The sequence below is a fragment of the Somniosus microcephalus genome, chromosome 8 (genome assembly GCF_052327205.1).
Source record: "Somniosus microcephalus isolate GS21.2 chromosome 8, FLI_Smic_1.0, whole genome shotgun sequence".
In the NCBI taxonomy this organism is placed as follows: domain Eukaryota; kingdom Metazoa; phylum Chordata; class Chondrichthyes; order Squaliformes; family Somniosidae; genus Somniosus; species Somniosus microcephalus.
In genome coordinates this window covers 79,207,982-79,231,679 of record NC_140994.1, presented here as the reverse complement: position 1 = coordinate 79,231,679, position 23,698 = coordinate 79,207,982, and the positions used below count along the sequence as shown (strand labels likewise).

General features: G+C 45.1%; 1 protein-coding gene across 1 annotated transcript; it reads left to right on the top strand.

The window, feature by feature from the left end:
- The first annotated feature begins 1,387 nt into the window (after window positions 1-1,387).
- Window positions 1,388-15,387, top strand: cisd1 (CDGSH iron sulfur domain 1). Its single transcript, XM_085994905.1, has 3 exons — window positions 1,388-1,521; window positions 10,088-10,290; window positions 14,939-15,387. The coding sequence occupies exons 1-3, from the start codon at window positions 1,497-1,499 to the stop codon at window positions 15,026-15,028; spliced, it is 318 nt and encodes a 105-aa protein (XP_085851031.1). The 5' UTR covers window positions 1,388-1,496; the 3' UTR covers window positions 15,029-15,387.
- The last annotated feature ends 8,311 nt before the right edge of the window (window positions 15,388-23,698 follow it).

Here is a 23,698-nt window from a genome sequence, read left to right as displayed (position 1 = left end):
CGACCGCCTGGACTTGTTGGTGGCCACCTTGGCCAGGCCCAGGAGCAGTCCTATGAGGAGGTCCCCCGACCTGCCCACTCCCCCCCCGCACCGGGTGACCAAAGATCAGAGGCCTGGACTAATGATCCGGAGACAGGAGTTCAAATCCTACCACAGCAGCTGTGGAATTTAAATTGGGGGGAAAACTCTCGACTGGCTGGAGCCATACCTAGCACAAAGGAAGATGGTTGTGGTGGTTGGAGGTCAATCATCGCAGCCCCAGCATATCGCTGCAGGAGTTCCTCAGGGCAGTGTCCTAGGCCCAACCATCTTCAGCTGCTTCATCAATGACTTTCCCTCCATCATAAAGTCAGAAGTGGGGATGTTCGCTGGTGACTGCACAGTGTTCAGTGCCATTCACAACTCCTCAGATAATGAAGCAGTCCATGCCTGCATGCAGCAAGACCTGGACGACATTCAGGCTTGGGCTGATAAGTGGCAGGTAACATTCGTGCCACACAAGTGCCAGGTAATGACTATCTCCAAAAAGCGAGCGTCTAACCACTGTCCCTTGACATTCAATGGCATTGCCATCGCCAAATCCCCCACCATCAATATCCTGGGGTCACCATTGACCAGAAACCTAACTGGACCAGCCACATAAACTGTGGCAACAAGAGCAGGTCGGAGGCTTGGTATTCTGTGGCAAGTGTCTCACCTCCTGACTTCCCAAAGCCTTTCCACCATCTACAAGGTACAAGTCAGGAGTGTGATGGAATACTCTCCACTTGCCTGGATCAGTGCAGCTCCAACAACACTCAAGAAGCTCGACACCATACAGGACAAAGCAGCCTGCTTGATTGGCACCCCATCCACCACTTTAAACATTCACTCTCTCCACCACTGGCATACCGTGGCTGCAGTGTGTACCATCTACAAGATGCACTGCAGCAACTCGCCAAGGCTTCTTCGGCAGCACCTCCCAAACCCGCGACCTCTACCACCTAGAAGGACAAAGGCAGCAGGTGCATGGGAACGCCAACACCTCCAAGTCACACACCATCCTGACTTGGAAGTATATCGGCCGTTCCTTCATCGTTGCTGGGTCAAAATCCTGGAACTTCCTCCCTAACAGCACTATGGGAGTACCTTCACCACACGGACTGCAGCGGTTCAAGAAGGCAGCTCACCACCACCTTCTCGAGGGCAACTAGGGGTGGGCAAGTGACTCCCACATCCCAGGAACTAACAATAAAAAAAAGCTTGGGCTGAGGAGCAGCCCAAAGCCTGGAGCAGGAGCAGTGCTGAGTGTTGCTCACAAACCAGGCCTAGGGGCGGGGGAAGCCCTGCCGCTGATGTCATGCGACAGCCTGGCGCCTGCGCACAGCGCTCGCTCACTCCCTCTCACCGTGACGTCGGCGGCGGGCCGGCCTTTGACGGTGTCACGTGGGGCCGGCGAGCTTTGTTTGTTCGTGGCTGGCGGCGAGTGAAAGGCAGAGATCGCAAGCGGCCACGGGATGGCGAGCAGCTCTGCCGTCAAAGGTAAATGGCCGGCTTATTATTGCACGCAGTGCGGCGGCTCTCGGTGCATTCTGCAGAGCAGCCTCTGCCTCCCCGCCATCTCTCTTTCTCCTGGCTGCGGGAAGGAGCGGGCGCCGGCAGCAAATGGGTCAGTGCTGCGAAATGGTCGCTGGCGCTGCTGATCCAAGACCGCGCAGCATGGTCCCCCCCTCCAGACACCGGCACCGTGCAGTAATGTCAGCAGCCAAGGTCAACGCCACCTTACTGGCGGTGCACGGCTGATGAATCGCAACTCTCCTGGCCTGGAAATACACCGGCGCTGCTTCAAGGACAATATCGTAAAACTGCTGTAAATAGCCACAATATGCACCGACTGGCTTCTTAATGGTTAGTCGGCTGCTGAAAAGACTCCTAACTTCAGGTCAAAGATCACATTTAGCGTTATTTACCCCTACCCACCATTCAGCTATATCTGGTGGACTGTCTTCTTGCTGTACTGGCCACACAAGGTTTCATTTTAACATGCGGACAACTGTTAAAAATGGAGGTTATTATATTGTACGGAGGTTATTATGCTGCTGGTCTAGTGAGATTGTGCGTTAACTACCACAACGCAGTCAGTCCTTCCACTCATTAACGTACTCCCCTGCTGACAAGAGATTTTGACCTCACTTTAAAAAAAATACATTGACCTAAATAAAGAATTTGGCTGTGATATAATGGGATTGTTTACCAGCTTTCTTTCCCTTCTATTCTGTTAAATTAACTTAAATCTCACTACATTGGCAATGCACAACCCAGTGGGTACTTGTATTAATCTTGTGGCTAACCACAGGTTATAGAAACATTTTCATTCACTTGTGAATTACTGCACTTTACAGTGCTGGTCTGGAATAATAGACTTTAGTACACATATCTCAATATTTACAATGAGTTGTACACAATGTGAAGTGTCACATGAAAGTACTCTTTCTTAGTTAAGGTATTAAATATTGTCAGCAGTGTGTAGATGAATTCCCACCTGCTAATACAATGGCTTAGTTGCTGTTCATTAGTGCAAGTAACAGATGCCATGCACAATAGTACTCCATTAGCAAACACACAGTGGTATAACCAGCTATATCAGTATGGGTGTGATGCACAAGTCAATAAGGTAGCTTAACGTGTCAGACTTTCTTTCACTGGGGTCACAGCTAACTGTACTCCACATGCCATTCTGGATTTCGCTCTGGTTCTGTACCTTGGCTTCCTGTTTACCTTTGCTTTCATAGCTCAAGTGGTTTCTGAATGCCACTACATGTATGAGAGTAAATGACCGTGGCAATCTTTCCGTCAGCACGACTTAAAAAAAAACCAAGGTTATTCTTTTGGGTTTGTCACTTTAGTTTAATCATTTGTCAATGTTTACAGGATTACATCATGGACAAGTTATTTAAGACCTGCAAAAAATTAACTACAACCAGCATTCACTATCTCAATAAGATGTCTGTACTTCAAATCAGCTCCTTGTTAATAAATATATATCTATATAAGTAATGTTTATTAGGGTGTTATAATTTATCAATTTTCTATCAATCAGTTTTTAGGAATCCCCAGTACAATTATTTGAATCTTCTCTTGTTTAATTAGTAACTAAAATAACACACTAGGGTTTTGTGTCAGCCTTGGCTTGGTGGTAGCACTCTTATCTGAGTCAGCAGATTGTGAGTTCAAGCCCACAAATGTCGGCTGACACTTCAGTGCCTACTGAAGAAGTGTACTATTGGAACTGCTGTCTTTTAGATGAGATGTTAAACTGTGGTACTGTTTGCCCTCTTGGGTGGACATTTAAAAAAAAAGGATCCATGGCACCCTTTGAAGCTCAGTGGAGTTCTCGCAGTCCTGGCTAATATTTAGGAGAAGTAATCAAAAAAGGTTGATGGAATTTTGGCCTTTATCTCAAGGGGTTGGAATACAAGGGGGAGGAAGTTGTGCTTCAGTTGTACAGAGCGTTAGTGAGATCCCATCTGGAGCACAGTGTTTGGTTCTGGACACTGCACCTCAGGAAGGATATATTGGCCTTGGAGGGGCTACAGCACAGATTCATCATAATGATACTGGAGCTTTAAGGGTTAAATTGAGGACATGTATAAACTTGGCTTGTATTCCCTTGAGTGTAGAAGGTTGACTGATCATGGGACAGAAAAACGGTGACGAAGTTGAAGGTCACCATAGGACCCAGAAGTGGCTGAGAAATGTACTTCGGCCCAGGAGAGTGAAACTCTGGCCAGGAACCAGACTGTAGCTGAAGCTGTAGAATCAGGAAGCCAGTCACAGGCTCAGCAGGTGACAGCAGCAGTGGGGGACAGCTGATCAAAGTTGCTTAAAATTTAAGCAGCTGATCAGAGACACAACAGTTGAGTCTTACGTCAACCAGAAAGCTGAGCGGCAGACCTGCGAGAAGCACAGAGTCAGCGAGAGGAGGCCTGGGACCGGAGCTGAGCGGCGGACCTGTGAGAGGCACAGAGTCAGCGAGAGGAGAGAGAGAAGTAAAAAGTAATCAGAAGTGTGACGTCACCAGAAAGCAGGTAAGTGATTGGTAGGTGAGTATTTCTCTCTTGCTTTTTTCCAAACTTAATTTTTGTGGTTAATAGTTTCTAGGGTCTCTGTTGTGTAGCGGGGAGTGCTGGTAAACAAGGGCCCTTGAATATATCATTTAATTTTAGTGTAATTAGTGGTATTGATTTTTTAAATTTAATTTGAATTCATTAAAGGGCAAGTCATGGCAGCACAGCTCGGCCCCATGGCATGCTCCTCATGTGGGAAATCAGGGACACTTCCTGTGTCCCTGACGACCATGTGTGCGGGAAGTGTATCCAGCTGCAGCTACTGACAGACCGCATTGCGGCACTGGAGCTGCGAATGGATACATACTGGAGCATTTGCGATGCTGAGCACATCGTGGATAACATGTTCAAGGAGTTGGTCACACCACAGGTAAAGGCTGCACAGGCAGGAAGGGAATGCGTGACCACCAGGCAGAGTAGTAGGCGCAGGCAGGTAGGGATTCTATTGTAAGGGGAAAAAGATAGGCGCTTCTGCGACCGCAAACGAGACTCCAGGGTGGTATGTTGCCTCCCTGGTGCAAGGGTCAAGGATGTCTCGGAGCAGCTGCAGGGCATTCTGTAGGGGGAGGGTGAACAGCCAGTTGTCGTGGTGCATATAGGTACCAACGATATAGGTAAAAAAATGGGATGAGGTCTTAAAAGCTGAATATAGGGAGTTAGGAGGTAAATTTAAAAAATAGGACCTCAAAGGTAGTAATAGCAGGATTGCTACCAATGCCACGTGCTAGTCAGAGTAGAAATAGAAGGATATTTCAGATGAATACGTGGCTAGAGGAATGGTGCAAGGGGGAGGGATTCAAATGCCTGGGACATTGGAACCGGTTCTGGGGGAGGTGGGACCAGTACAAACTGGACGGTTTGCACCTGGGCGGGACCGGAACCAATGTCCGAAGGGGAGTGTTTGCTAGTGCTGTTGGGGAGGGTTTAAACTAAAATGGCAGGGAGACAGAGGAAAGGGAAGCAAGGATAGAAACAAAAGACAGGAAGGAGAAAAGCAAAAGTGGAAGGCGGAGAAATCAAGGGTGTAAATCAAACGGCCACAGTAAATAATAATTCTAAAAGGATTAAGTGTGTTAAAAAATCAAGCCTGGAGGCTTTATGTCTTAATGCGAGGAGCATTCGTAATAGGGTGGATGAATTAGCTGCGCAAATAGATATAATTGGGATTACGGAGACATGGCTCCGGGATGACCAAGTCTGGGAATTCAACATCCAGGGGTATTCAACATTCAGGAAGGTCAGGAAAAAAGGAAAAGGAGTTGGGATAGCATTGCTGGTTACAAGGGGAGATTAACACAATAGTAAGGAAGGATATTAGCTCTGATGATGTGGAATCTGTATGGGCAGAGCTGAGAAATACCATGGGGCAGAAAACGTGAGTGGTAGTTGTATACAGACCCCTAAACAGTAATGCTGAGGTTGGGGATGGCATTAAATGGAAAATTAGAGACGCGTGCAATAAGGGCACAGCAGTTATCATGGGTGACTTTAATCTACATATAGATTGGGCTAACCAAATTAGTAACAATACTGTGGAGGAGGAATTCCTAGAGTGTATATGGGATGGTTTCCTGGACCAATATGTTGAGGAACCAACTCGAGATCCGGCCATCTTAGACTGGGTATTATGTAATGAGAAAGGATTAATTAGCAATCTTGTTGTGCGAGGCCTCTTGGGGAGGAGCCACCATAATATGATAGAATTCTTCATTAAGATGGAGAGTGAAGTAGTTGACTCAGAGACTAGGGTCCTGAATTTAAATAAAGGAAACTACGATGGTATGAGGCACGAGTTGGCTAGGATGAATTGGGGAACGTTACTTAAAGGGTTGACAGTGGATAGGCAATGGCAAACATTTAAAGATCGCATGGATGAACTACAGAATTTGTTCATCCCTGTTTGGCATAAAAATAAAACAAAAAAGGTGACTAACCGTGGCTAACATGGGAAATTAGGGATAGCATAAGATCCAAGGAGAGGACATATAATTTGGCCAGAAAAAGAAGCAAACCTGAGGATTGGGAGCAGTAAAGGATTCAGCAAAGGAGGACAAAGGGATTAATTAAGAGGGGGAAAATAGATTGAGAGTGAGCTTGCAGGGAACATAAAAACTGACTGTAAAAGCTTCTATAGATATGTGAAGAGAAAAAGATTGGTGAAGTCAAGCGTAGGTCCCTTGCAGTCAGAATTGGGGAATTTATAATGGGGAACAAAGAAATGGCAGACAAATTAAATACATACTTTGGTTCTGTCTTCACAAAGGAGGACACAAATAACCTTCCAGAGATGTCGGGGAACATAGGGTCTAATGCGAGGGAGGAATTGAATGAAATCAGTATTTGTAGGGAAATGGTTTTAGGGAAATTGATGGGATTGAAGGCCGATATATCCCCAGGGCCTGATAATCTACATCCTAGGGTACTTAAGGAAGTGGCCCTAGAAATAGTAGATGCATTGCTGGTCATCTTCCAAAATTCTATAGACTCTGGAACAGTTCCCCTGGATTGGAGGATAGCTAATGTAACCCCACTATTTAAAAAAGGTGGTAGAGAGAAAATGGGGAATTATAGACTGGTAAGTCTGATATCGGTAGTGGGGAAAATGCTAGAGTCCATTATAAAAGATGTAATAGCAGAGCACTTGGAAAACAGTGACAGGATCGGACAAAGTCAACATGGATTTACAAAAGGTAAATCATGCTTGACTAATCTACTGGAATTTTTTGAGGATGTAACTGGTAGAATAGATAAGGGAGAACCAGTGGATGTGGTGTATTTGGACTTTCAGAAGGCTTTCGATAAGGTCCCGCATAAGAAATTAGCGTGCAAAGTTAAAGCACACGGGATTGGGGGGTAAGATAGAGAACTGGTTGGCAGACAGGAAGCAAAGAGTTGGAATAAACGGGTCTTTTTCCGAGTGGCGGGCAGTGACTAGTGGGGTACTGCAGGGATCGGTGCTAGGACCCCAGCTATTCACAATATATATTAATGATCTAGACGAGGGAACTAGATGTAATATCTCCAAGTTTGCAGACGGCACAAAGCTGGGTGGGTGTGTGTGCTGTGAGGAGGATGCAGAGAAACTCCAGTATGATTTGGACAGGTTGGGTTATTGGGCAGATGCATGGCAAATGCAGTACAATGTGGATAAATGCGAGGTTATCCACTTCGGTGGCAAAAACAGGGAGACATTATTATCTGAACAGCAATAGATTGGGAAATGCAACGAGACCTGGGTGTCCTTGTGCACCAGTTGCTGAAGGTAAGCATGCAGGTGCAGCAGATGGTTAAGAAGGCAAATGGTATGTTGGCCTTCATAGCGAAAGGATGTCTTGCTGCAGTTGTACAGGGCCTTGGTGAGACCACACCTTGAGTATTATGTGCAGTTTTGGCCACCTTATCTGAGGAAGGATGTTCTTGTCATGGAGAGAGTGCAGTGAAGATTCACCAGACTGATACCTGGGATGGTACGAATGACGTATGAAGAGAGATTGGGTCGATAAGACTTATATCCGCTAGAGTTTAGAAGAATGAGAGAGGATCTCATTGAAACTTGTAAAATTCTAACAGGACTAGACAGACTAGATGCAGGAAGGATGTTCCCGATGGCAGTGGAGCCCAGAACCAGGGGTCACAGTCTTAAGGATAAGGGGTAAGCCATTTAGGACTGAGATGAGGAGGAATTTCTTCACCCAGAGAGTGGTGAACCTGTGGAATTCTCTACCACAGAAGGCAGTTGAGGCCAATTCATTAAATATATTCAAGAAGGAGTTAGATATATTTCTTAAGGCTAAAGGGATCAAGGGATATGGGGAGAAAGCAGGGACAGGGTACTGAATTTGGATGATCAGCCATGATCTCATTAAATGGCGGAACAGGCTTGAGGGGCCGAAATACCTACTCCTATCTTCTATGTTTCTATGTGTAGTACAGTGTATTTTAAAGTTTTAACTCGATATTAAAATTCTCATCCTTGTTTTTGAATCCCTCTATGGCCTCGCACTTACTTCCATATCTCCGTTACCTCCTCCAGCCCTACAACCCTCTGAGATATCTGCACTCCAATTCTGGCCTCTTGCACATCCCCAGTTTTAATCGCTCCACCATTGGCGGCCGTGCCTTCAGCTGCCAAGGCCCTAAGCTCTGGAATTCCTTCCCTAAACCTCTCCGCTTCGCTATCTTTCTTTCCTCCTTTAAGATACTCCTTAAAAACTACCTCTTTGACCGAGCTTTTGGTCATCCGACCTCATTTCTCCTTTTGTGGCTCGGTGTCAAATTTTGTTTGGTAATGCTCCTGTGAAGTGCTTTGGGATGCTTTACTATGTTAAAAGCACTATATAAATACAAGGTGTTGTTGATGATGGGTGATCTAATTAAAGTCTTTAAAATGATGAAGGGATTTGATAAGGTAGATACAGAAAATCTACTTCCTCTGCTGGGGGAATCCAGAACAAGGGGCATAATCTTAAAATTAGAGCTAGGCTATTCAGGAGTGAAATCAGGAAGCCCTTTTTCAACACAAAGGAGAGTGTAAATTTGGAACGCTCTCCCCAAAAGGATATGGATGCTGGGTCAATTGAAATTTTCAAGATTGAGGTCGACAGATTTTTGTTAGGTAAGGGTATCAAGGGATATAGATCAAAGGTGGGGAAATGGAGTTGAGGTACAGATCAGCCATGGTCTAATAGAATGTTGGAACAGACTCGCGGAGCTGACTGGCCTACTCCTGTTCCTATGTTTTCATGGTAACAAGTGAAGCCAAACTAGAGCCGAGCGGTTATGATACTGGACTAGTAGCCCAAAAATTTTGAGTTCAAATCCTTCCAAGGTAAGTTATGAAACTAAATTCAAGAAATCTGGTAATTTGCAGGCTAGCACCTGAAAAATTACCATGAAACCTACCAGGTTTTCTTTTTAAAAAACCCAACTCGTCCTTCAGGGAAGCCCTACCTGATCTGGCCTACATATTGCGTCTCCCATTAATTTATTGCTGAAATGCTGTGAATTGTTTGAAGCTGATGGCTCCTTTTGTTGGCAATGAACAGATTAGGAAGCTATGACAGAGTTTCTTGATGTGGGTTTTTAAACACTTCATATGGCTGTTTCTCCTTTGTGTGAACTGGAGGGTAGGAGTCAGTACTAATTATTCTGCATTGGATTGCAGCATTCAATAATTTTCACAACCTTTTTATGCTTTCAGTAGACTGAGTTGGGATTGGTTAAGCTGCTGTGCCCAGTTCCATGATGCCCTTAATAAAAAAATATGTTGTAAGGAAAGCACCCAGGCTCTCAGAATCTTGCATGCACAGTTATGACAACTGTCTTTATTTTGTTACTTACTTTTGCATTAAAAAAAAACCCCTGATTTCTAATCTACAGAAGCTGGCTTAATATACTAATAATAATCATATTGGGCAGTGCCTTCGGTGTTTGTTTAGTGTACAAGTACTGCTTCCAATTTATGCACTCGGAGATTCCAAGGTTTATCTATTAATTGTCTACATTACAGTTAGTTAACAAACCGTAAAATTTTTATTGCAACCTTGATGCATCTCTCTTGTAAGACTAAAGTATGTCCTTATGAGAGAAATAACAATTACTTGTTGAGTGTTGGGCTCCGATTCATTAAGAGTAAGACAGGTAATTTTCTGATATCTGTGCTCATGTTTATAAGTTAGTTATGATACAATATGCACACTATGTAGCCTCTCTTTAGTGTAAGTATTAGTTTAACCTAATTTACATCCCCACCTGTGTATGGAAATGTTTGCCATGTATGAGTTGAATTTCTTCCCCATTCAGCACTGCGACATTCTTGGTTACGCAGTCCACTGCCGCTGGTTGTATATTTTTCCACATATTGCTGCCTTCCATTGTACTTAAAGATAGATAACCAGGGTCCCTGTGATATATAATTTAGCAAATTTCATATATTTTGTTTCATCCAAACATTTTTGTCCATGTGTTCTTCCCTCAAACAGAATGGGTTGCAGCAATTTCACTGACTATTGGAGCAGCTGCTGTTGGTTACATGGCCTACAGAACTTTATACTCCAGAGACAAGGGCCGTAAGTCATTGGTTAACCTAGACATCCAGAAGGATAACCCTAAAGTAGTGCATGCATTCGATATTGAAGACCTGGGAGACAAAGCTGTCTATTGTAGATGCTGGCGGTCTAAACAGGTAAGAATGCCAATTTGATTGCCTCATCACATGTCATGGGAACATAGAAATGTACAGGGCCACCTCCTCAAACTTGGAAGAGTGAGTAGAGAGTTTAGATTGAATTCACTTTATGCAAAAGGTGATGAATGTGTGGAATGGACTGCCAAGGGAGGTTGTAGAAGAGTGAATTGGATAAGTATCTGAGAAAATGTTGACGAGTATGCGAAAGATCATGGAATATATTTCCTACACACTGGGATCGGCCAAATGGACCAGAGTGGTCTTTGTCAGTCCTGTATGTTCCTATGTTCCTATTTCAGTGTGTGTGTGTCTTTTGTGTTTTTTTTTACTTTTTGAAGACCAAGGTCAGATTTTTGCATCCAAAATGGAAAAAGGGGTAATTTTACAAAAAATATTTCCAAAGAAAATTGTTGCAACTTGTAAAAGTTGATGAGCAAACAACAGAAAATAGTATATTTTAGCATGTTTATTAGTTCAGGTCAACTGTTTTCTTGTTCTGTACCAAACAGGGTAGTGTTAATTTTAAGGGCAGTGTGAGTGGGCAGTAGTGTTTATTTTGATGAGGATGTCCTGGCAGCGGTGGCCATGTGCTATCTCAGCTGTTTTTTCTCACTGCCCCTCTGAAAATCACGATCCTGCTACTGAAGTAAAGATGAACACCCTTCCTCGCCAATGGACCAAGCATCGGCAAATCTGGAACCAGACAGTGACCCTGGAGGGCCACTAAACCTCTAACCTGTCCCCCCTCTGAACTGCAGAATGCCAAACGTGCTCCGCTATTAGCTGACTGCAAATCAGCCAGACACCGAGCACGGACTGAAGAAAGGCACAACACCACAGGCACTGGGAAAGAAATAGGGCCCCGAAGTTTTGTTCTTGGGCTTTTTACCTCTGCTGGTTTGCTTGGATTCAGTGCCAGAGACTAGTCCCATGAGTGAATGCTTGCTCCCAATGAGTTGGAATTGCCATTACCTGCCCGATACCTAAGTAATTGTAGTGAGAATGAGAATAGAATAAAGGTAATAAATGTAGATAGAAAATTAACCTTTGTCACTGAAACTGTTGCACCTTCTCCTCAGTGTAAAACTGGCAAGAACTATGGCAAATGAAATTAAATAAAGATATTGTTCTGCCTATTTGTATATTTTGTTCAACATATTTTCTATCTCCTGAGCTGGCTCCTCCGAATAAATTGCAAATTTATCCAATTCCCATTGAGCTTCTGAACTCAAGTTGTTGTCCATAAACCAGTTTCTAATTTACAAGAAGAAAACACTGCCCATAGGAAGGAACAAAATGAATGGCACACACAACCCATGAATGGTGCCATGAAGTTGAGAGATCTATGGGTTCATGGTAGGCGTGATGTTAACATGTGCAACAATCGCTGTTGAGTAGTAATCAACAAAGCTAACAGAATGCTGAACCTCTATTGTGCTCTAATCGGATCACGTCTTGTGTACTGTATCCAATTCTGATCATCAAGACAAATCAGAGACACTCAAGTACTAGAGTCAGTTCACAGAAGAGCCACTGAGGCTAATCCGTCGTGTCAGAGGTGTGAAGAAAAGTTAGAAACTTGGGCTTTTGCAGCCTACTTCTGACCTGGTACCTTCCCAGAGTCCAGTGGTTTCCTCATAATCGTCAGTGTTTCAAGGTCCATTCCCTGTCTCTCTCGATCATCTTCAGATAAACATTGTCTCTCTTTGGAGAATTTTTGTTTTGTTCCTTTTCAGTTATTAATGTTGCATATGTTATATCTGTTTGCGGAGGGCATATTGTTTATGTCTTCCCTTGTGTATACTTGGAGGATAAAATTATTCAGTATGTTTACTAACTGGTGCTCCTTGTTTGTTACAGCCCTTTGTGTATTTTCTGGTTCTCATCTTTTCTCTGACTGCTCTCCTACTGTAAAATTATACTATTGAGAGAATTTCTTACTGTTTTTTCCACTTGCAGCTATGCCTTTTTCCAGGTCTTAAACTTTGCCTTCTGACCAACTTGTTAACATGTTTCTGCATGTATTCATCCCATTCATGCCGTTCATCTTTATCCCTGCAGATTTTTTGGAGGTTGTTTTTTTCCCTCATTTTTTTGCTTATAATTAATTTGTTAATCCGTTTAAGATCATGCTTGTCCAGTCAATGCATGCTGATCCCAGATACGTATGTATTCTACATGCTCAGCACTGTTCCTTTAAAGTTTTTGCAGTTGTCCTCTACTGAAGTGTTGCGGAACAACCACCCTCCCAAAACAATTTGATTAAGCTTTTGTTTCATTTTTTTGAAGTTAGCTGGCCCCTGGTCTTTGGTATTTATAAATCCCAGATCATTTAGGACTTGATCATTCTATGGTTGTTATCCCCCTTGGGTGCTATGACTTGCATTTCCTGCATGTTGTCAGGGTAACTTAACCATTAGCAGGACAAGATGTTCCTTGCCTCTCATGGCTTCCCTGAAGCATGGGGCACGAAGCAGTTACACATTACAATTACCAACTTAAACTGTGAATAGACCCTTCAAAATTTATATTTAGTTGATTGAAGTTGCCCATTAAAATAAAATTCTGCTCTTCACATATCCTGATTATTTCATCATTGAGCATATTTTGCCTGTAAACGCAGATTTTTGAGGCCAGAGTTTAAATCGCATTTACCCTGTCTATCTAAAGTCATCTAAAATATAATATAGTAGTTCTCCATCTGACACTTTCTCATAGGCCACACAATATATACAAAGCTTCGAAATCAGAGGCTGAAGAAATAAAAATGGGTGGGCTAAGCATTCTGCATACGTATAACCAAAAACCCACTTAACCGGCCCTAATCTAAGTCACAAGTTACGTACTCTGTGACTGACCATGGTGCATTGTCCCTCTTTGTCCTTCTCAATCTCTGTGCAGCCTTTGACATGGTCAACCACACCATGCTCCTCCAACACTTCTCCTCCGTTGTCCAGCTCCGTGAGACGACCCTTGCTTGGATCCACGCTTACCTATAAAATTGTACCCAGTACATCCCCAGCAATGGCTTCTCTTCCCACCCCTGCAGTGTTACCTCTGGAGTCCTCCACAGATCTATCTTTGGCCCCATTCTCTTCCTCATAAAAATGCAGTCCCTTGGCGACATCATCAAAAAACATGGGATCAGGTTCCGCATGTATACTGATCACATCCATCTTTATCTCTCCTCCACCTCTCGTGACCCCTCCATTGCCTCTCAGCTGTCAGTCTGCTTATCTGACATTCTGGTAAACCACAATTTCTTTCATTTAAATATTGGGAAGACTGAAGCCATCATCTTGGGCCCCTGCCCGCACCACCATTTCTAACTCACTCCATGGACACTGTCTCAAGTTGAACCAGACTGTTCACAACTATAGAGTCCTATTTGACCCCAAGCTGAACTTCAAATTCCATATCCTCTCCATCACAAAGACATCCTACTTCCACCTCTGGTACCATCTGTCTCCATCCCTGCCTCAGTCTGAAACCCTCATCCATGCCGTTGTCACCTCCAGACTCGACCCTTCCAAAGCTCTCCTGGCCAGCCTCCATAAACTTTAACTCATCCAAAACTCAGCTGCCCATATTCTATCCCACAGCAAGTCCTGCCCACCCATCACCTCTGCTAGCTGACCTACATTGGCTCCCAGTCCTCAGTGCCTAAAATTTTCAATTATCATTCCCATGCTAAAATCCTTTTATGGCCTCACCCCTCCCTATCTGTAATCTTCTCCATCCCTTCAACAGTCCAAGAACTTGGCATTCCCCAACTCTGGTCTCTTGTGCCTTCAACCGTCTAGGCCTGAAGCTCTGGAATTCCCTCCCTAAACCTCTCTGCCTCTCCAGCTCTCTCTCTTCCTTTAAGACCCCTCTTAAAATCTAACTCTTCGATTAAGTTTTTAGTTACCCTTCCTAATAGCTCCTCCTTTGGTTCAGCATCAATTTATATCTGATTATGCTTCTGTGAAGCACCTCGGGAAGTTTTTCTCAATTAAAGGTGCTGTATAAATTCAAGTTGTTAAAATCAATCACACTCATGGTCTCTCTGTTCCTGTATCCCCTTCAAAATTGTACCATATTGCCTCTCATCATTCTTCTTCCAAAATGCATCACTTCACACTTCTTTTCATTAAATTGCATCTGCCATGTGTCTGCCCATTTCACCAGTCTGTCTATGTCCTCCTGAAGTCTATCATCCTCTCACTGTTTACCACATTTCTGAGTTTCGTGTCATCTGCAAACTTTGAAATTATGCCCTGTATACCCAAGTGCAGGTCTAATAAACATCAAAAGGAGCAGTGGTCCTAACACCAACCCCTGGGGGACACTACTGTATACTTCTCTCCAGTCTGAAAAATCAACTGTTCACCACTATTTTCTGTCCCATAGCTAATTCCATATCCATGCTACCACTGTCCCTTTCATCCCATGGGCTTCAATTTTGCTAACAAGTCTGTTATGTGGCACTTTATCGAATGCCTTTTGAAAGTCATATACACACCATCAACTGCACTACCTTCATCAACCCCCGCTCTGTTACTTAATCGAAGAAGGGTTTTATTGGGTTTTGTGCATTAACCCAAAAACCAGAACCCTACGCATGAAGCAGAAAGCTAACTTTTTTTTCTCTTTTGTATTTCAGTTCCCCATGTGTGATGGTTCTCACGCTAAACACAATGAAGAAACTGGAGACAATGTAGGGCCACTGATAATCAAAAAAAGAGAAGTCTGATGCAGGGATATTTAAAAAAAAAAGCTATGACATGTTTTGTGTTAATGTACAAATAATCGCTGCACACCATCACGGCAGGCGTGAAATGAAATAGATGTAAACTGTGCGGTGCAGACTTTTAATTTTCAGCAAGGTCCACGCTGTATGACAGTGAAAACACTAATCTTGGCCTTGAGATCATTTGAGTCATTCTTCCAAATGTCTGTGGTTGTTGGTATTTTCTTTCTGTGTATGTAAAGTAAAATATTGGCGTAATACAATGCAATATGATCATTTTCTCCAAATTGTAGTTAACATATTATTTTGATCATTTTACCACGGTCAAATGAATAAAGGATTGGGAGTTGTTTGAAATCTGATTATTGTTAGACTATTTTATCTAATGTCATGAGAAAAGTACATGCAGTTGAATAATATTTGCTTTGGGCTGGATGTAGGAATACAAATCCTTGTTTTGCAAGGGCCTAAAGTCGTCTTACTTCCAAATTGGATGTAGAGGAGCATGGGAAAGTACAGGACTGGAAAAGACTCTGCTGTCGATCTGGCCAGCTCCAAAACCGAATACCTGTAAAGTGCCCACTCGCTCGAATAACTGTCCAGTTCTGACTTGACCTTTTCCACACAATCCATCCATTCCACACATTCACCACCATCCTCTAAAGTAGCTAAATCAAACCATCCATTAGCTTCCCTCTTCTAAGTTTGAGCCCTGACTCCTGGTTTGAGAGACTGGCAACTTTGAACAACAACAACAACTTGTATTTATATAGCGCCTTTAACGTAGTAAAACGTCCCAAGGTGCTTCACAAGAGCATTCAAAGACAGAAAATTTGACACCGAGCCACACAAGGAGAAATTGGGGCAGGTGACCAAAAGCTTGGTCAAAGAGGTAGGTTTTAAGAAGCGTCTTAAAGGAGGAAGGAGAGGTAGCGAGGCGGAGAGGTTTAGGCAGGGAATTCCAGAGCTTGGGGCCCAGGCAACAGAAGGCACGGCCACCAATGGTTGAGCGATTAATCAGGGATTCTCGGTGGGGGGTGGTGGTGGTTGTGGGGCTGAAGGAGATTAGAGATGGGGGTGGGGGGCAAGGCAACGGAGGGATTTGAAAACAAGGATGAGAATTTTGAAATCGAGTCATTGCTTAACCGTGAGTCAATGTAGGTCAGTGAGCACAGGGGTGATGGCTGAACGGGACTTGGTGCGAGTTAGGATATGGGCAGCCGAGTTTTGGATGACCTCAAGTTTACATAGGGTAGAATGTGGGAGTCCAGCCAGGAGTGCGTGGAATAGTCAAGTCTAGAGGTAACAAAGGCATGGATGAGGGTTTCAGCAACAGATGAGCTGAGGCAAGGGCGGAGACGGGCGATGTTATGGAGGTGGAAGTAGGAGGTCTTAGTTATGCTGTGGATATGTGGTTGGAAGCTCATTTCAGGGTCAAATATGACTCCAAGGTTGCGAACAGTGTGGTTCAGCCTCAGACAGAAGTTATCTTTAAGAATCTCGATCGCTTAAACAACATCTCCCCTGCACATTCTCTTCAGAATAAATGGACACTCCAACCTTTCCTCGCTCAGTTGCCTTAAGCTGGAATCAGTTTGATTGCCCTTTTCTGCACCAATGTATTTGAATATAAACCATTTACAAATCAAGAACCCATTACTTAATTGAAGCAGTAAAATGTTCATGCGTTCGACAAATGTAGTTTTCTTGAGTACATGCGTACATGGAATTATTAGATTAACATACAGCAGCACATTTTGAAATGTGTATTTGATAAATCGTGAAAGGTACATCGGTAAATTTTTGTTTTTGCTCATAAAGCTGACGACTGGAATAGTGCTGAAAATTTCACAGCTGTGTAATTTCTCCGAAATGCTTCGTGATGTCTTTCTGAAGTCAATTGTCACTATTACAATTTGGAGATGTCATGTAAACCAATCCCACGGCAGGAAAAATGAAATTTCCACTAATTCAATTCAATTCAATTCAATTCTATTTGCCATATGTAACTAGTGCAATGGAATGCTTACTCCCCGTAGGGACATGTCAGCTATTCTTACAGCGCCGTGTTCAGAAAGTCAATTCTTTGGCATCCAGTGGCAGTGGGAGCACGATGTCCCTCAGCCGCTCCGTCCTCCTCGTCACCGCGGCCTCCTCCTCACTGTTGCCGGCTCGGCTCCACGTGTGGTGGCCTGCTTCTCCCACTCACCCTCTGGCCACCATTCCCGGCTCCCATCCGCCCAGTCAGACTGCGAGTCGTCGTGGCTGCTGCTCGATGCGCTGCGCTGCCTCCGCCCAACTCGCTGAACACATCCTCCGGTCGCCGCGGCCTCCACCTCACCGTCGCCGGCTCCACGGTCCGACGGCCCGGGGCCTGCTTCTCCCGCTTCCGGTCCGGCCTCTGGCCGCCATGCTCGGCTCCCCTCCTCCCAGTCGGAATGCCTTCCCGCTGAGGAGCTGCTGGCCGACGAGCTCTAGTGGGTTGACGTGGCTGCTGTTCGATGCGCTGCGCTGCCTCCGCCCGACTCGCCGAACACCTCGCTCCGGTTGCTCATAAAGAAGACCTTTTATAAGTTACATGTGCATTCTCGGGCCTTTTTCGGTCATTAAATGGGTGTTCCTGGTTATATATTTGGATGTTACAATGCTTGGATGTCTAAACGTACTTGGGAATCTTCACGGTCTTTATTGCCACCATCATTAACCATATGTAGTCAAGTGGGATAGTGTAGGTGGTGATGTAGAAATGCACATCTTTGTGTTTTGGGACACAATTCCACATGGCTGTTCCCTTGCAGAATGATTTCACTCGTGTTGAGCACGGCTGCCATTTTAGTTTTGTTCTTTGCGTTTTTATTATTTGTGTCTCTATTTCCTAACTTAAATGATCAAAACTGAATTTGCATCGCGAAGAAAATCAAATTCTTGCTCGGGGCAACTGGGCGGTATAGTGGATTTACAACCCAGCTCAGTGATGGGGTGAGAGTCTTTGACAGATGTAAAGATACTTTATAAATTTAATTTGAATGGTCTTAATCCTTGTGGTATGGGTTTAAGTTACATCGGGATAGAATTTTGCTTTGGGCCGGAGCGCAAAATGGGCGCCATCGCCTCGGCTGCCTGTTGTTCACCCCACCCACTATTCCGTTTCATTGATTTCAATGGAATGAATCTCGGGCAGGGTGTGCAACAGGTGGTCGATTTGCGATCGGCCTATTTGTGTTACCGCCCAGGACTAATTTCTGCCCCATTGTGTCCAAAATACCTACTTCAGGAAAAGAAAAAGTGCTGGAGGCTTGGGAATGCACCCATGCATCCTGCCATTCCAAGAATGAAGAAATATATAATTAAAGGAGAGTCGATGGAGCTTTACTGTGAGGCTGGGTGTGCTATACTAAACCTGTAAGTGTTTGCAGTCAACACCGAGTGGCTGAAGTGCCCCATGGCCGAGCACTGAAATCCATCTTCATAGTAAACACCAGAATTCATTATATACAGCCCATTTATTAAAAATGCTTGGTTAGTACTTCAGTGGCCTTGTCATAATTTTAATTCCACTTCTGTAGAGATTTATTTATAAACTGAGGATACACCATGACAAGCTGCAAATCAGGATTTATGTTCTTGCAGGAGACTTGCTCTTGTATGTAATGAACTAGCCAATCGGCTATGATGTGCCTCGGAGAAGGGATAGAAATCACAACCAGCTACAGCGTGTTCTTTTTCTACATCACTGGCTAATTTGTCCAACCAATGACACAATCACACGCTCCCTCCCATGCTGGAAGGGAGCACCGGTCAGCGATGGGACAAGCTCAGCTCCCACTCCGATTGTTGAATTTACCCTTTTATTTTGTCGCCCCTACTTTCAAACCAAATGCTCTTCCCCCCCCCCCCCCACAAGATCACACTCAGTACTAAAGTAATACCAGTGACAAATGTCAGCTAGGCCCAGTGGTAGCACTCTCGCCTTTCAGGCAGAGGTTGTGGGGTCAAGTCCTACTCTGGCACATAACCTTGGCTGACACTTTATTTGTCAGGGGTTGGAGGTGCCGTCTTCTGAATGAGACATTAAACCGAGGCCCCCGCCTGCCTGCTTAGGTCGTCATAAAAGATCCCATTGCCCAATCCAAAGAAGAGAAGTTCTCCTGGGTACGGGCCAACATTCATCCCTCAACCAAAATCACCAAAACAGAATAACGGGTCATTCATCTCATTTGCTGTTGTACGATCTTGTTGTGCTCGAATTGACTGCCATCTTTGCTGACAGGCCCACAGTGACTATGCTCCAAAAGTAATTGGTTGGCTGGGCTACAAGGAGAGATAAGGGAAGAAAATGGAGGATAGAAGGGTCAAGTGGAGAATTTAGCAAAGGGTTATAGATAAACTGGAGCCGAATCAATTGTTTGACATAACTACAACTCAAGATCAGTAATGGGAAAGTGAACAGGTCGTTTACATTTAACTAACTCACAGAGAAGGCGGGGAACGTGTGGAGCAAACCACTCAGCGAGACAATGAAAGTGGATCGTGTTGGCAGCTTCAAGAGGGAAATGGGACAGTTTTTTGACTGAGTAAGTGATTGAGTGGTATCGATGTAGAAACTAGAAATGACTGTTGGCTCTATCAGCAGACAAAGACTCAACGCATTTGTATGACGTTCCTCTGCTATCTTAAAGCAGGCATTATTCTGTTTACTTTAAATGGGTTATTGATTCCACTAAATGAATAGACCAAGGAATGCCATATAAATTGGCAACAGCAATTTATAGGCTACGGTATAGTGGGCCACCTGGCAATTGCGGGGGATGGGGGTGATAGGGGGGGTTGGGAGTGGCAGCAGCAGCAATGTGGTGAGTGGAAGCGGCGCTGAGAGAGGACCAGCCAGTAAAGGGTGAGCGAAACCTGGGGATTTTGGGTAAATAGTGAAAGATTGTTCCACTGGTGGAAGAGTGCGGAACGAGGGGACGGAGACTGAGGATTCTCACCGGGAGAACCAAAGGGAGGGGAGGAGGAATGTTGTTCAACTGAGGACTGTTCATCCATGGGTTGCTTCATCAGAAGTGGTTATTGAGGGAGAGACCAGAACATCATTTAAAAGGGATGGGGATAAGTATTTGAACAGGAAGAACACAAAAGGGTCGGGTAGGGGGTGGGCGGGGAATGGGGTTACAGGAGAGAGTGGCAGCATTGGCACAGGCACCGGGGAACAGATGGCCACCTCCTGTGCTGTACTTTCCATCACTCAATGAAAACTCTCCTTTATTGAGTCCGAGCCCAGGGAGTGGTTTACAAATGTTGGTGCTGAGTTTAGGACAATGTGGCCTGGGAGAAGTGTCCCAAACACAGAGCCCACTGCCCTTAGTGCAATCTCCTGCCACCCAGTTTTGACGTGTGAAATCCAAGTACAGATCAACAACAACAACTTGCATTTATGTAGCGCCTGACGTAATAAAACTCACTATGCACTTGGTTTGAGCATAAAGCAAGGCTTTAATCAACTTGTTTCAGAACATGGAGGTCTAGTTGTACTTCACTAGTTCCTTGTCTTACAAAATGTCCCTGGAAGATGGGGCCGATGCCCAAATATTTATACTCCTTGGACGGCGCCACCAGCTGGCCGTCCAGCGTTATTTCACGAGTAGTTTCTGTAGTGTATGTACCTTTAAGGTGAGAACTAATTTTTTGCAGCTCCTGTATACTGTAGTACCGGCAGTGACCACACCTGTATATAACCCTGAGTAGGGATCTGTACTGCTTAGTTTTAGAGCAACCCTCATCCAGTAAACACCTGTTGATTGTTCTTCTGCAGTCTCTGTCGATTATTTGAAGGACCACTGCCTAAAGATTCACGGATTTAACAGTTTCTTGATGAATGATGAGATTTATAACATTCTTCCTGCCTAAAAGATTTGGAAGTCCGACGACTTCCTCTTAGCGGATCAGGCAGACCTCGATTAGCCGCAATCTTTTAAATTTTTGTTTATGGCTAGAAGGCACGTCTCCCCGGACTGTGTCTTGGTCCCTGGGCCGCTTGATCCATACCGGTGGATCGACAGGGCCCGTGTTGCTCTGATCGACCCGAGGGAGGCTGAGGAGATCGTGACTCCGGGTGCGGGTCCCAACAGGCATAGAACTGGCTTCATCCTGTTGGATAGCCAGGGATTGACCGGCGTCCTGGCCTCAGGTGGCCATCCCATGGGGAGCACTCGGCTCCCCGAGTGGATCCGGTGGGGCAGCTGGCAGATCTCTCGATGCCCTAGGTAGGACGTCATCTTCGGGGGAGCGCAGAGTGTCGGCATCATCCCGGGGGCCCCTCTATCGGTTGGGTCCGTGGAACCGGCCGGACAGGGAGCCAAGTCCCGGAGTGAAACGGTGGACTCCCAGCCATCCGGGTACCGCACATGCGCGTATGTGGGGTTGACGTCCGTGAGTTGTACCTCGTCAACGAGAGGATCGGTTTTAGATGATTGGACGAATCTTCGGAGCAGCACGGGGCCGGGAGCTGCCAACCATGATGGTAGAGACATCCCATGGGTGGAGCGACGCTGGAAGCTGAAGAATCGCTCGTGAGGTGTAACATTGGTAGATGTAGAAAGGAGAGACCTGATGGAATGCAACACGTCAGGGAGCATAGTTTCCCACTGCTGGTCTGGTAGGTTGCGGGACCTCAGCGCAAGATGAACAGCATTCCAAATGATAGCATTGTATCTCTCAACCTGTCCATTACCGATGGGATGGTACGGTGTCGTTTTACTTGTGGCGATTCCCCGTTGGGAGAGATAACTTTTGAGTTCGCTTGACATGAAGGAGGGACCCTGACCAGAGTGGATGAAATTGGCCGTACCGCAAAGGGAAAAGACTTGATCAAGGCATTTGATCACTGTGGAAGTAAGCATATTGGGACAGGGAAAAGCAAAGGGAAAGCGTGAATATTCGTCCACCATAGTCAGTAAGTAGGTGTTTCGCGTTGAGGAGGGCAATGGCCCCTTAAAGTCAATGCCGAGTCGCTGCATAGGCTGCATAGCGTGTATGAGCAAGCCATCCGATGGACGGAAGAATTGCGGTTTTAATTCCACACAAATTCTAAAGGAGGAGCACATTCTTTTCACATCTTCCGTAGAAAATGGGAGATTTTTAGATCGCACAAAGTGCAACATACGGGTAACGCCAGGATGGCATAAGTCAGTATGAAGATCCGCCAGAGTCGAAGTTGACATAGAAGAGCAGAATGCCCGCGTGAGGGTATCCGGGGCCACATTCTCTTTGCCGGGTCGATAATGTATGGTGTATCCAAAGGCGGCCAATTCCATCCTCCAGTGTTGTATTTTGTTATTCTTGATCTTAGTGCGTTTCCGGTTATCCAGCATAAAGGCCGCGGAGCGCTGATCGGTTATAAATGTGAAATGGCGACGAGCGAGAAAATGACTCCATTTACGTACCGCTTCGATGATGGCCGTAGCCTCCTTCTCGACAGGAGGATAATGGAGCTCGCTACCCTGCAAAGTTCTGGACAGAAATGCAACGGGTCGACCACCTTGATTCAAGGTAGCAGAGATCGCCACATCCGATGCATCGCACTCGACCACGAAAGGAAGATTTTCATCAATGGAACGAAGCGTGGCTTTTTCCAGTTGTCGCTTGAGGAGGTTGAAAGCTGAAATAGCCGTTGCCTCTAATGGAAATGACTTTGCATGAAGCAGGGGTTGGATCTTATCGGGGAAGTGGGGTATCCATTTTGCATAATAGGCAAACATGCCGAGTGCCAACGAGGAGAGCCAAGATTCGTAGGGGGAGGGAGCTCCTGAAGCGGACAAAGTCGCTTCGGATCCGGTTTGATGACACCATTGCCCACCCAGTAGCCAAGGACGTTGACTGATGGTGCTGATTTCACAGATTTGGACTCATTTAAGGTTAAGTTGCGATGACGGAGAATGTCAAAAAATTTCTGGAGATTGGCATCATGCTCCTTCTGGTCATGCCCAGCAATGGTGATATTATCCAGATATGGAAAAGTGTCTGTTAAGTTCTCCTGTTTGACTAGGCTATCCATTGCCCGTTGAAAGACGGCCACCCCATTGGTGACCCCAAATGGAAGGCAACAAAACTGGTAAAGCCGACCATTGGCCTCAAAGGCCGTATACTTCTTGTCAGAGTCCTTTAACGGCACTTGATGATATGCGCTCTTTAAATCAAAAGTTGAAAATACCTTGTAGTTGGCAAGGTTATTGACCATGTCATCGATGCGTGGTAGTGGGTAGGCATCCAGGTCGATATATTGGTTAATAGTTTGCGAGTAATCGATGCAAAGACGTTTCTTGTGTTGCTTCAGAGGATTTTTAACAACAATGACTTGAGCCCGCCAGGAAGATGAACATGGCTCAATGATACCGTCAGCTAGAAGGCGAGAGATTTCTGTCTCGATAAAGGATCGATCATCTTGGCTGAAACGTCATGATTTAGTGACTATGGGCTTACATCAGGGGGAAAGATTGGCAAACAAGGAGGGCTCGCCGAGTGAAGCTGCCGAAAGCGCACAAAACGATACTTTGCAAATAGTAAGCTCCGGCTTTGACCCTCCAAACTCGAAAGTGAGTTTTTTGTGTTGTTTCTGGAAATCCTGTCCCAGGAGCACATCACTACATAGGTTCTTGAGCACCCCGAGCCGGGTGG

Excerpts from the sequence above, each read along its gene's own strand:
- cisd1 (XM_085994905.1), top strand. The coding sequence starts at position 1,497 with ATGGCGAGCAGCTCTGCCGTCAAAG. Across the intron at positions 1,522-10,087 it reads GAGCAGCTCTGCCGTCAAAG|AATGGGTTGCAGCAATTTCA; the intron begins GTAAATGGCCGG and ends TCCCTCAAACAG. Across the intron at positions 10,291-14,938 it reads GATGCTGGCGGTCTAAACAG|TTCCCCATGTGTGATGGTTC; the intron begins GTAAGAATGCCA and ends TTTGTATTTCAG.